The following is a 13,224-nucleotide window of genomic DNA, read 5'->3' as shown; positions in this document are numbered from 1 at the left end:
TATGTGTCTGAAGGTGAGCTTTGCATTAAGTTTCTCCTCCCAGATGCTAGGAGTACAGCTGAGCGCCACCACACCATATTCCTGTGGTGCTGAAGAAGGAACACAAGACTTTGTGCACACAAGACAAGTGGTCTGCCAACTGAGCTACAGCCCTAAACAGCCCCTCCTCCTGAGGCTTCACTCACCCTTTCAACTCAGGCTCAGCACCTGCCTCCCCCTCTGCAGGGGATATGCCACTGGGCACAAGACCAAATTAAGATCAACCACTGGGAGCTGGAGAGACAGGGCTCAGCAGTTGAAAGTGCTTGCTGATCTTGCAGAGGACCAGTTTGTGTCCTAGCACCCATGTTAAGCTGTTTACAAAAGCCTGTAACTCCAGCTCCAAAGAATCAAACACCTTCTTCTTGCACACACACACACACACACAGATATAATATAAAATGCCTTCTTTATATTTTAAAAAACCATCAATTCTCATGCTGGTCATGGTAGCATATACCTATAGCCCCAGTTTTGAGGAAGCTGAGGCAGGAGGATCTAGAATTTCAAGACTGCCTAAACTAGGCACAGCAAGACTTTTTCTCAAAATAAATACACCTTAAGCTTGTAAATATTATCCTAAGTATCACCGTGGGTCCCACAGCTTTACCAAGTTACCACGGCATGGCCACTAAACACTAAAAAGGTAGTGTGTCACTAGCTACAACCGTGTTTACTTAATCTCCTTTTCCATCTCAGATTTCCCTGGTGCTAAACTATGTCCTTACCTCTCAAGGTTTTTGAAGGCTGTAGCTCAGAATGAATGCCTAAAAGGAATGAGGAGACACGGACGGACACACACACACACACACACACACACACACACACACACACACACCCCTGCTTAGTTCCTCTGAGATCCTAGCCTTCCACTTTATTCCCTGTGATTCTGTCATTTCAGGCACATTCAGGGTTTCCTAAGCAGGATTTCTTGAGAATGAGTCACAAAGGTGCAGAGATGGCTTTTAAGTCTTATTAAGTTCTGTCAACATTCTGGAACTTTTCAAGTCAGAAATACCTCTCTGAATCACATATACAGCTGCCCTTCTCTGCAACACACTCACTCCAGTAACTCTTAGTCTCCAGGAAGATGTCCCTGCGTTGATAGGGCCATCAAAGCTGTCTCTGTCATCCCAAATAGCGTGTGTGTGTGTGTGTGTGTGTGTGTGTGTGTGTGTGTGTGTGTACAAACATACACATGTATATGTCTTGACTGTCTCATCATCAGCTCCCTTTCCATTACTATATTTGAATTTATACCCTCAACCCATTCTGCCTTGGTGATGCTGTGATACTTCAGAACTGTAACTTTGCGACTGTTAGGAACTGTAATGAAAATATCTGACATGCAGCAGATCTGGTATGTGACCCCTGTGAAAGGGCAGTTCAACTCCAAAGGGTCACAACCCACAGGGTGAGGACCACTGGACTAGGCGGTAGGAAGGACTTCAAGACAAGAAGTCCGAGAAGGTAAGTTTTCCCTCCTCCAGCCAGCCTGGGTGTGCTTAGGCAGAAGTCAGACTCTGGAATGGCCTGCCCATGTGCAAAGCTGGTTCTCTTCAATCCACTGTGTACCTGGGGCACATTATATAACCTCTCGAATTTCCTCTTCTGTGTCATGAAGATAATCATGAAAGGGAGTGCCGACTCACAGCAAATATGTTTGCTCTTATTACAAAAGAAATAAGCCCATGTTCTGTTTCCTAACAGTTGAACCAGCTCTGGACGGCCTTCTCCTTTGGGAGAGGACAAAGTACTTCAAACTGTTCTTTTCATGTTAATGTTGAGAGAAATTTGCCCTTTAAAAGGCTGGGGTTTGGAAGAGCTAAAGTAGGACTTTGGCACTGATTTAGGCTTGCTTCTTGTTATGTGGATATACAGCCACCCCCATGCCTTAAAGGGACAGGCAGGGTATGGGGTAGGTAGAGATGGCCTGTGCCCAGATTCTTAGCCGATGTCTTTGCCACTTGCTCCCACATAACAGACTGCCTGTGACCCCAAGGGGCTGTGCTGGACTCGTAAGGTGAACCAGATGCCATTGTCACTTCTCCTGCTTCATTTCCCCAATCCCTACATATTTGTCCTGTGTTCTGAGAGTGGGCGGAAAAGCCAAAGGTTTTCTAATTGGGTGAGAGGCTTTGTACTAGCCATGGGTCCTGGCATGTGAGGCGGTCAAAATAAAGGGTTGGAAGTGCTCCCACAGTCCACCGAGCTGGTCCTCTGCCCAGGCTCTCCTTGTTCTGTCCAGCCTCTGTCCTGATGATGACAATCTCTCTGAAACACGAATCTGTTAACCCTGTAACGTTCCATACCCCTCATACCATGCCTCCATCTCACTTCCAGCCACATCCAACACTTCCTCATCCTCATAGGGGCCATTTCTCCCTCTCCTTCTTCATGATCCCACATGAAAAGGGAAGTGAAGCATCCTAACTCCTGTGGGACCCTTAGGTGACTTAAGTTGGAATGTGTTAGGATTGAAGTGTCTGCAAACACCCAGATGGTTCTATCCACTTGTAGGGTTTTTTGGTTTGTTTGTTTTTTTTTTGGTTTGTTTGTTTTTTTAAATTTATTTATTATGTATCGTGTTCTGCCTGTATGCATCCCTGCATGCCAGAAGAGGGCACCAAATCTCATTACAGATGGTTGTGAGCCACCATGTGGTTGCTGGGAATTGAACTCAGGACCTTTGAAAGAACAGCCAGTGCTCTTAACTGCTGAGCCATCTCTCCAGCCCCGGTTTTTGAGACAAGGTCTCACTGTGCAACCCCAGCTGGAACTTGATATGTAGACAAGGCTGGCCTCAAACTCACAGAGATCTGTCTGTTTCTGCCTCCTGAGCGCTGAAATTAAAGGTCAATGGCTTCCAACGGGCTTTTGTATTCTAGGGACTGGTGCTCAGGTATCCTTTCCTGTAAGATGCCTTTCCTGTGCTAACATGACTGGGAAGACAATTCTTTTGCAACCCCTGATTATGAGACCCAAATCCACACAGGACAGAGGACTATTTCATTCTCATCAAGTAATATATAATTTTTCCTAATTCAAAATGCAAGAACAAGACCATATGCTAACATATTAGATAGTCCCTTATAGTAATCAAGAAATGCTTGTTAGCAGCAGTAGGCGAAGGCTCAGCACAGTTTTATGCAAGTATTTGCATTGTTTTACATTGGACTGATAACACTCTACAAACCTTGACCAAGTTTCCTCTGGTAGATAATGTTCTTAGTATAAATCTAGTTTATAGAAAACCTCCACCTTCAACAACCATGCTAAGAACTAAATAAATTTGTTGCCAATAGAATATATACACATATATGTATGTATTCACTATACACACAACACACATATATGTCATGATATGCACATATTTCTCCTCCTTACTTGTCTTAGGATATTTAAAAGGGAATTTCTCCTAATCTGTGAGCCCTTGTCTTCTCAGAATAGGGTTACTTTCTCAGAAGATTAAAACCCTATCAGATTTTTGCTTCCTTCTACTTTGATAACAGTTAGCTCTATGCCCTAGGCCTTTCCAGCAATGGCAATTGCTTTTCCAAGCATTTTGCAGAGAAGCCAGGATGCTGGTTTTGAATTTGAAACGACTTATCAACGGTTTAGATTTGGTTTGCTACAGAAACATAATTTAGATAAAAAGAAAGGAAGTGTTTTTTTGTTTTGTTTTGTTTTGTTTTGTTTTGTTTTTTGAGCTGAGGATTGAACCCAGGGCCTTGCACTTGCTAGGCAAGCACTCTACCACTGAGCTAAATCCCCAACCCGGAAGTGTTTCTTTGGACAGTTTGTTATTATCTGACTCCTTGTTTTCTAAATGAGTTTGGGGTTCTGTTTTTACTCAGAAGTGACTCTGACAGGTAAGATACTTAAAGCTTCTCTTTTCTGTTAACACTGAAAGTTGAACCTAGGGTCTTGCCTGTGGTAATCAAGCACCTACCTGTAAGTTGCATCTCTAATCCTTTTCTTACTTTTGAGATAAGGGCTAAGTTGTCCAAGTTGGTCTTAAACTCACTCTGTAACCCAGAAAGGCCTTGAACTTTTAGTGTTCCTGCCTCAGCCTTGTGAGTAGCTGGAGTTACAGACTTCGACCACTAAGCCCAGACAGACTAAATGACTAAGCGGCCAGCACCACTGTCTCCAGGTGTCCCCGAAAGTCCAGCTGAGCACTAATAACTATCAAGGTATCCGCTCCATCAGGTGTTGACAACACCAACCAGGAAAACAGACCGGATGCCCAAGACCATTTGAGTTGCTAGGTGATCACGACAATTCCTTTCTTTTCTTTTCATCCAAAGCTTAACATAAAGTATACATAGCAAGGTTGGGTCATTTTTGATGTGTGTGTGTGTGTGTGTGTTTTTAAAGATTTATTTATTTATTATGTGTACAATGTTCTGTCTATATGTATGCCTGCAGGCCAGAAGAGGGCACCAGATCTCATTACACATGGTTGTGAGCCACCATGTGGTTGCTGGGAATTGAACTCAGGACCTCTGGAAGAGTGGTCAGTGCTCTTAACCTCTGAGCCATCTCTCCAGCCCTTAATGTGTTTTATTAGATAGAGAAGTATCTTTTTTTTTCTAAAAAAACAAAAACAAAAACATTATCATTAAAGCAATTCTTTAGTCACTGCATCTTATTTAGTGTGCCTATGCACATGCACATACATGCCACAACATACAAGTAAACATCAGAGAACGACTTCTGGGAGCATGTCTCTCTCCACCAGGTGGGTTCCAGATGGCAAACTCGTGTCACGTGTGGCAGCAAGTGCCATCCTGCCGGTCCTCAAAGCAATTCTTTTGACCAAGGGCATGTTACATTTCCTCAAAAAAGCAACAAGTCAACAAGTCTCTTCACTGAACCCCGATTAATATTTAAACTTCCTACTGATGCGTTCTTTTCTCTGCCCTTTATAATAAAATGACACCAACTCATCATTTTAAAATAACTTTTTCCTTACCTTGTTATCTATTCATATAGCCAACAACAGTATGAAACCAACAAAACGTAAACACCGCCTGCTACCTTCTCCAGGGTGGTCAGCTGTCTGCAACAGCAGCTGATCAGTTCCCTAGCCACAGGCTGAACAAGGAAGGCCTGGTTTTCAGGAAGAAAGGAGAGAGCATGCTCTCAGGATGGTCCAAGAGCTGAGTGTGATGCAATGAGACAAGAAATCGGGAAGCATGCCGGGCGGTGGTGACCCACGCCTTTAATCCCAGCACTCGGGAGGCAGAGGCAGGCAGATCTCTGTGAGTTCAAGGCCAGTCTGGGCTACAGAGTGAGTTCCAGGAGAGGCGCAAAGCTACACAGAGAAACCCTATCTCGAAAAACCAAAAAAAAAAAAAAAAACCAAAAAAAGCAAACAAAAAAAAAGAAATTGGGAAGCACACTTAGAAATCATTAGCATTCTGACCTCAGAGTCCAGTGCAAACGTTAGTCTGTGGTCAACTAGAAATGAAAATCAAATCATTCTTTCATCTCGGAGTTTGTGAAAACACTGAACTAAATAAAGTGCCTGGCACACGGCTGGACTGGAGTAAACTAGCAATACCGTCATTCCTTTTGTTAATTTCCCTTACTATTCTAGCAAACTCTACAGCATAAAATTTTTGAATGCAAAAACTCACAAGCCACCCACTTGCCCCCAACACCAAACAAAGCTTTTTTACAGAAAAGCGAAGTCCGCTGTCTCCTACTCCAATTTCATGAACCAGTAATCCATTCCCAACAGAGAAAAGCAAGTTCTAGATTTCACAAGATGGCCAAAGAGACATAAAGTAGTTGAACTGCTGCAGGTGAATACAGAGTTCTTCCTGGCCCACATTCTAAGAATTTTGCCAAAATTGCCATACATTTGTCAGTTTGGGCCTTTATCCATCTCTTCAAGAAGGTTTCAAGGCTTTGGCCTCCTGCCTAACTCCACAGTTAGCACATACCAGTGACGGTGCATGGGCTGTGTTGGCTCTTTTATAAGCACAGTGCCACTGACGTGCACACCATCGAAATGAGTACTAAGGCCTCCCCTCCCCCTCCTCTTCTGCATTAGGAATTTAACCTAGACTCTACCACTGGCCTTGAACTTACTTTGCAGCTCAATCAGGCCTTGAACTTTCAGTCAGTCTTCCTGCCTCAGTCTCCTGAGTAGCTGGGATTACAGGCCTGGTGCCCCTCTTCAAGACAATTACAGCAGGAGGAAAAAAAAAAAAAAAAAACATTGTTAAGCCATACAACTAACAGCAGTGGAGCTGGGGCTAACCTCTACTCCAGGCCCCCAGGCTTTGCGTTTACTACTTCCTTTCTGAGAAGACTCCCGCGAGCTGACATTGTTTGCTGGTGGGTGGGCTGCTTCCTTGTACCTCAGCTTACTCATTTCTTTCTTCCCCTTGCTTCCTTAAGTCCCGATCTCTCCATTTAAAATAGAGAAATATGAAGCCAGGCTTTAGTGGCGCACACCTTTGATCCCAGCACTCAGGAGGCACAGGCAGGCAGATCTCTAAGTCTGAGGCCAGCCTGGGCTACAGAGCAAGTTCCAGGGCAGCCAGGGATACAAAGAGAAACCCTGTCTCCAAAAACAAAAACAAAAAAACAATATAAAACAAAAAGAATAAAATAAAAATAGAGAAATCTGTTTTTTTTTTTTACCTCATTATGAAGGAAACCTACCAGTCTGTCCTAATGTATATGTGTGCATTTATACATCCACCTCTCTCCTACTGTGTATACACACACCTACTAGTCTGCCCTAATACGTGTGTGTGTGTGTGTGTGTGTGTGTGTGTGTGTGTGTGTGCATGTATACACACCACAATTTATCCCCCAAATTACAAATGCTCGCTCCTTGCCATGTTGGCTCTAAGTGTGAGAAGACTTCCATGACTGCAGCAAGGGAAGGGACTCCTTCTCCAGGCATGCAGAGTTGAGACTGGTGTTAGGTTTCCTTCCTGCTTGTCTCAGCAAAGTGGCTCGGGTCCTGTTTTTCCAGAGCAATGCCCTGGACCTTGGCCAGTTTCTGGCCTCCCTGGTGGCGGGAAGGCCACACCGGGAAAGCCTGGGTCCTCCTTCCCTTCAGAACCCTTCGGATTCCTGCTTTGGATTTTAGGGATGGGTGTTTCTCCAAACAATTCCTTGTATGTGAGGCCCTGAGGCAAGGATTTTTAATCAGTAGACCCTGCCCCTAGTCCACCCAAATGAGAGCTAAGCCTCAGTTTGCCAGCCAACCCCAATGGAAAGACCCAAAATCTGTGGCTGTGTGGTGTCAAATCAAAAGGGAAAACCTGTCTGCCTCCCTCCCAATTTTATAATCCACAGCCCAAGCTGCTATGGCTTCCAAATGCCACTACCACTTAAGCTACCCTGCTCAGACATCTTGGGTTTCACTGTAAGATTTTCATCTTACGAAAGGACAGGGGCCCTCAAAGCCTCCTTAAGACTTTTCCTCCTTGATGCTGTGGGTCAGTGCTGGTACCCGCCCCCCAAACTTATACTACTGAATCTATCTGCTCTAAGGAAATGGAGGGACAAAGGTACCCCATGGGGTGGTAGCTGGGAGAGATCATGCCTGGGAAGGAGAAGAGCCCAGGAGGCCTGTGCTGGATTATAGTGTCCGAGCAACAGCATACTCTTCACTAAGGACTCTTATGACTTCTCACTTCAAGGGTTATTTACAGGCAAGCTGAGACATCTGAAATTTCCCTTAAAGAGCAATTCAGGGCAGAACAATCTTTTGTACAGAACAGTGTCTTAACGACTTCTTTCGTCTGTCTCCCTCTTTGGGGGTGCTTGGGAGCAGGGACTATGTCTGCTCTGGGCCCCCAGCTCAATGCCTACATCCACAGCAGACATATTTTCACTTGGTAAACATTAGTGACATGAAGGACTAAGTTCAAAATCACTCTGTCAGCTTTGTAGAGACACATCGTTTTTCAGTCTCCATACCTGCAATTGACTGTAATAACAATCATAGTGTCTTTTTAATTCAGGATGTTGGGTGGATAGTCTAAAGTGATTGGACCGGGCGGTGGTGGCGCACGCCTTTAATCCCAGCACTTGGGAGGCAGAGCCAGGTGGATCTCTGTGAGTTCGAGGCCAGCCTGGGCTACCAAGTGAGTTCCAGGAAAGGCGCAAAGCTACACAGAGAAACCCTGTCTCGAAAAACAAAACAAAAAAAAAAAAAAAAAAAAACCCAAAACAAATAAAGTGATTGGGAACAGTACAAGAAAGGAAGTTTGAATCTGAGCTCTTGTCTTGGCTCTATGAACTAACCAAGACTACCATCTTGGGGATGTCACTTTTTCCATCAGCTGAAGTGGAGTGTCAGCGGCAGGTAAGTGTTCTTGACCCCTCTAAGAACAGGCCAACAGGTAGAGGAGTTAAGAAACTCCTTGAACACTTGAAAACGCTTCCAAACTCAAATCTGTGTGCAGTCTGTAGAATGAGAAGCCACCAAGGACAGATTCTTAAACAGACAAGATCTGTTGGATGAGTCCCTCCTGATAGATGTCCTTTGAGTGGGAAGGAGACAGAGATGCTGGGGTGCACCAGAGATTGGTACCCAACCCACATACTGCATGCCCCACTGAGATGGACTTTGTCATTGGAAATTTGGCATGACCACAGAGATGATTCAGCAGATGTCTGAACTTTGGTTCAGGGGGCAGAACCAAGCTTACAGCCAGAGACAGAGGTACACAGAATGCTCCAGGGACGTGATACAGATGTGTACTAAGAGAAATAAGTGAGAAGCTATATGCCCAGTTAGAGTGCATTGTGAGCACGGACTGAATGCTGGGTCCTCTCATGATTAAAAAAATAATAATTCTGCGAGGGGATATTATCGGGATTAAACAGAACTTCACTGCTTTTAAGTGCCGTCTCGCCACCCTTTTCTGCCCTGAACTGTCTACCCGAAGAAGATCTGAGTAGATCCGAATCCTGGCCGTCCCCCTCTGAAGGGCAATAACTAGAGTGTGAATTTGCAGCTAGCGAAGGGGCCGAAAGGTTGGTTTGTTTTCAACGGTCCAGGGCACAGGCCACGTGCCAGGCACGGGGCTAAGTTCCGGGAGCACGCGACCAGAGCTCTCCCTAGAGATAGGTAACGGCCCGCTAACTGCTACCCCACCCCCACCTCCTGGTAACCAGCGACGATCCGGGTAAACCGGGGCAGGCAGGGGTGCTTGGTACGGGCCAACGGCCGGCCCTGTGAGCGCCACGGGAACTCGGGAGTGGAGACCGCTGCCCCGCCGGGCTTGCAGAGGCGTGAGGCAGGGCTGGCTGGGTGGGTGGCTGCCTGGGTTCCCACCCTCCTTCCCCTTTTACCAGGCGAAGGTCCCCAGGTCCGTGCACCACCACGGACAGGTTCTCGGCCTTTGCAGGAGCTGCCATGTCGCTTTCTGGCTCCGAGGTGTCGGCTGGACCCGGCGAGGCACAGGTGGTTCTAAGGGCCCCACCGCCAAGGGTCTGGAGTAAGGGGCAAGGGCGGGCCCTGGACCGGGCGGCGCGCGGCCCTCAGGCGGGGCCTGCTCGCGCTTGAACGCCTGGGGGTGGGGCCTCGGGGAGGGGCGGGACTTCGCGCGGACCCAGCAGCCCTGAGAAAGGAAAGCGGCCTATGGAAGCCGCTGTCCGTCTGTGGCTGCAGAAAAAGCCTGGGATGCCTCGTCTAAGGCTAGCACTGAGATCCTCAAACAGCAAGTTTAGGTATGAGGTGGAGCCCGGGTGTGTTGTGTCATTAACTGGAAGAGTGCTGATGCAGGAGGGACGCCCTGAGAAACCCCCGCTCTGCGCTGCAGCCACTTTGGTTTCCCCAGCATCCTGCAAAGGGGCCTGTCATCAGCTCGAATGAAAGAAGGAATGAAGAAGTGCATGTATCACAGGGTCCTGATGCATCTGCATAAAGATGCTGTCGGGCGGAATTTGCAAGCCTTTCTCTTTAAAGGCTTTCTCTCTTGCCTCTGCCTCCCGAATGCTGGGGTTAAAGGCGTGCTCCACCACAGCCCAGTGATGCTGGGGCTTTTATTCCCTCACTATCCCTACTACCGACCCTGAAATCTCCAGGAGATTCTCGCCAGAGCTCCCAGCTCTTGATGTTGTCTCCATGTGACGGTGGAGCGCAGCTTTAAATTCTTTAGCAGCATCCATTCCCTGGATGTACTAGAGGACCCACTGAGGCCAAGGATTTATTTCTTGACTAGAACGTAGTGAGATGTTTAGCACAGCACAGGAGCTTAAAACAAAGTTGTGATGAAGATGGATGCTAAATAATGTCAGAAAGGGGAACCAAGGAGAGGTGGAGCTGTAGAAGTTGGTGTAAGGCTTAATAAAGCAACAGGATGGATTTTTTTTAACTTAGAAAATTATTTTATGATTTTATGTGTATGAGTTTTTTGCCCGTATGTGCATGATGGGGTGTACATTATCCCTGGAGGTCATAAGAGGGCATTGGATACCCTGGATCTGGAATTACTGATGGTCGTGAGCTGCCATGTGGCTGCTGGAAATTAAACCCAGGTCCTCTAACAAGAGAAACAAGTGCTTTCAACTACTGAGCCACCCCAGGATGGATTTTTTTGTTTGGTTGTTTTTTTTTGTTTTTCAAGACAGGGTTTCTCTGTGTAGCTTTGTGTCTTTCCTGGAACTCACATGGTAGTCCAGGCTGGCCTTGAACTCACAGAGATCCGCCTGGCTCTGCCTCCCGAGTACTGGGATTAAAGGCATGTGCCACCACCGCCCGGCCAGGATGGATTTTTTAATTGAAAAGCTAACAAATTTCTAATTACATTGCTCCCCCCAAAACTACAGACTGAGTATCTGGCTGAGATGCGAAGCTTAGAAGATTTAAAAAGATTTTTTTTTTTTTTAAAGAAGTCTTCAGGTTCTTGCTACACACTCTTAATCAATGGCAGCCATGCTGCTCAACTCTGAGAGACCTGACCCACAGCCCAACACCTTCCTTTGGAACATTAACTTCAAGGTGGTTTTTTTGTTTTGTTTTGTTTTGTTTGTGTGTGTGTGTGTGTGTGTGTGTGTGTTAATTATGCTTCAGAAAATTTTGCAAGTTGTTTGATTTACAAAGTCAACTTTTAAAAGCACAATTAGTCAAAGGGTCAATAAACTAGGCAGAAATCATTTTCTAAGAAGAGGAGGAGGAGGAGAAGAAGAAAGCCCCAAATGCCTCCTTGTCATTTTATCCATAATTAAGAACAAAGGGACTTTGACTCACACCAGAAAAAAACTGAGTCATAGTGTGGAATCTGCACTCCAGCTACATACTAACAAGTTCTGCTGATTCAACTGGCTGCTGAGGGGCTTCTCTCTCATCTGTGTTCTGCTAACAGTTACATAAGCAGCAGCTGGTGTTAGAGCAGTGTTAGCACAGTGCTACAGTGGCAGGCACAGGCCACATCTCTGCACACCACTCCTCTGTGTACAGTCAGGCTTCCTCCTCTTCAGTGAAGTCACTCTTCATGTGAAGGGATCTGCAACTTTGGGGAGTTTTCCTCTTAAACATATTGCAACAGTCCAGTGTGTAGCACCAAGCAAATCTTTGGTGTCTAAATAGTTTGCAGCTAGAATAAGCTTGAAGAATGTTCCCAAACTTGGTCCCAAACTAAAATGTCAGCTGTCCACTTTTCTTTGTTCTCATCATCCTCAGGAGGAGGAGCGTCCTCCTTGTGGCTGGCCCGCCACTGAATGCTGCTGCATAACATTGTTAGAGGAACTTGGTCCTTACCTTCCTTATCATCCATTCCCAAATCTTCCAATTCGGGCTTAGTTGTCACAGATTATTTCTCAATTTCTACGTCAACTTCAACTATCTCTCCATCAGAACTCTGTGATATAAGTAAAGGCATGGTGCTCTGACTAAAGGAGACTGCAGACCAGAGACCAATCGATCGATGTGAGAGAGAGTGGCATCCACACCACGGCCACTAATGGGATGGATTTTTGCATAGAACAACTTACTCAGCGGGTTGGGTTCTTGCTTTGACACACCCTCCACAAGGCTTAGCTCTGCTTGGCTGGCTCTTCCAGATTCTCTTGTAGCTAAGCAGATCTCACTTTGCTTGGCTTGCAGACCTTACCATCTGCCTTCACACACTTGTTAAACTAAAACCCAGCTTGGGGTTTCCTCCGTTTCCCAAAGACGTCATCCTGATGGGTGAAGGTGAAGCAGAAACTACAGAATAGCTTGTGAACGGGGGACACGTCCAGTAGGACTTCTTGACTTAAAATTATGAAAACAGGACAATCGGAGTGGAAACAGAGGTCATTACAGTGACGAGACAAGGGCCATGCTTGGAGTTGTTTCCTTTCTCTCAGGCAGTAACATCTGACACTGCCCTAAAGAGTGGCCTAGGGCCGGGCGGTGGTGGCGCACGCCTTTAATCCCAGCACTGGGAGGCAGAGGCAGGCGGATCTCTGTGAGTTCGAGGCCAGCTTGGTCTACAAAACGAGTCCCAGGACAGGCACCAAAACTACACAGAGAAACCCTGTCTCGGAAAAAAAAAAAAAAAAAAGAGTGTTGCCTAGGAACAAAGAGATGCGAAGGGTGTGATGTATATTCCATTGGTAAATCGTCATGTGCTGTTTGAACTCACTAATAATCTGGCTCTGGAAGCAGAGTTGGCCCCTCCCCACTTCAGACCCAAGCATATTTTTGTCAAATGTCCTCCAAGACCCTTTATCTGGGGATGGGCCAGTGCCCCTAACTCTGTAACAGGGAGGGAGAGAAGCGCAAAACAGCACAAGAGTAAAGGCAGCTAAAAGGTAAACATTTCCAGCAGAATGTTGATGATTATCCCGCTTTATTAAAAAAAAATCCTTCAATGGGCACAGGAAGTCTCAAGTTCAGCATGGGAAACTCAGCCACTGAGAAAACTCAATCAGGCACTCCAGGTGGCGGCCTCAGCTTCTGCCCTCAGCTTCTGCTGGGTGTCATAAGCCCTGACTTGATGTCACCTTGTCTGCCCTCTCCATCAGGCCACTGCAGTTGTCACTGCTGGACGTTGTGAACGCCTGACTTGATGACGTTTTGCTCTCATACTTGTTCTTTATTCTTTTACGTTTGCTATCTTCTTATTAAATTGCTCATTCAAAACGGAAAGTACATGGATCATTCTCCAGACTGTAGAGAACAAAGGGTCAAGGGACAGTATCTTCTGTGGTAAGACT

General features: G+C 46.1%; 1 protein-coding gene and 1 pseudogene across 2 annotated transcripts in view; both read right to left on the bottom strand.

Moving 5' to 3' along the window:
- The window catches only part of Sord (sorbitol dehydrogenase), a 32,948-nt gene extending 23,357 nt beyond the window's left edge, over positions 1-9,591 (bottom strand). The window contains exons 1-2 of one of the 2 annotated variants that reach the window (XM_059261281.1): positions 9,373-9,590; positions 6,142-6,227 (exon numbers count right to left, since the gene is read on the bottom strand). Coding sequence is in view for 1 of the 2 variants with exons in the window: in XM_059261280.1 (XP_059117263.1) it covers positions 9,373-9,438 (66 nt within the window). In the remaining variant the exon portion in view is untranslated. Of the gene's footprint in view, positions 1-6,141; positions 6,228-9,372 lie in introns of both variants that reach the window. The other variant, XM_059261280.1, reaches the window with a different exon arrangement.
- A 1,891-nt stretch (positions 9,592-11,482) lies between these two features.
- On the bottom strand, positions 11,483-11,903 carry LOC131908502 (S-phase kinase-associated protein 1-like; annotated as a pseudogene).
- Positions 11,904-13,224: the final 1,321 nt, after the last annotated feature.

This window comes from Peromyscus eremicus, chromosome 4, assembly GCF_949786415.1.
Source record: "Peromyscus eremicus chromosome 4, PerEre_H2_v1, whole genome shotgun sequence".
Classification (NCBI taxonomy): Eukaryota; Metazoa; Chordata; class Mammalia; order Rodentia; family Cricetidae; genus Peromyscus; species Peromyscus eremicus.
Note: the sequence above shows the minus strand (reverse complement) of the source record. Positions and strands in the feature narration are given on the sequence as shown.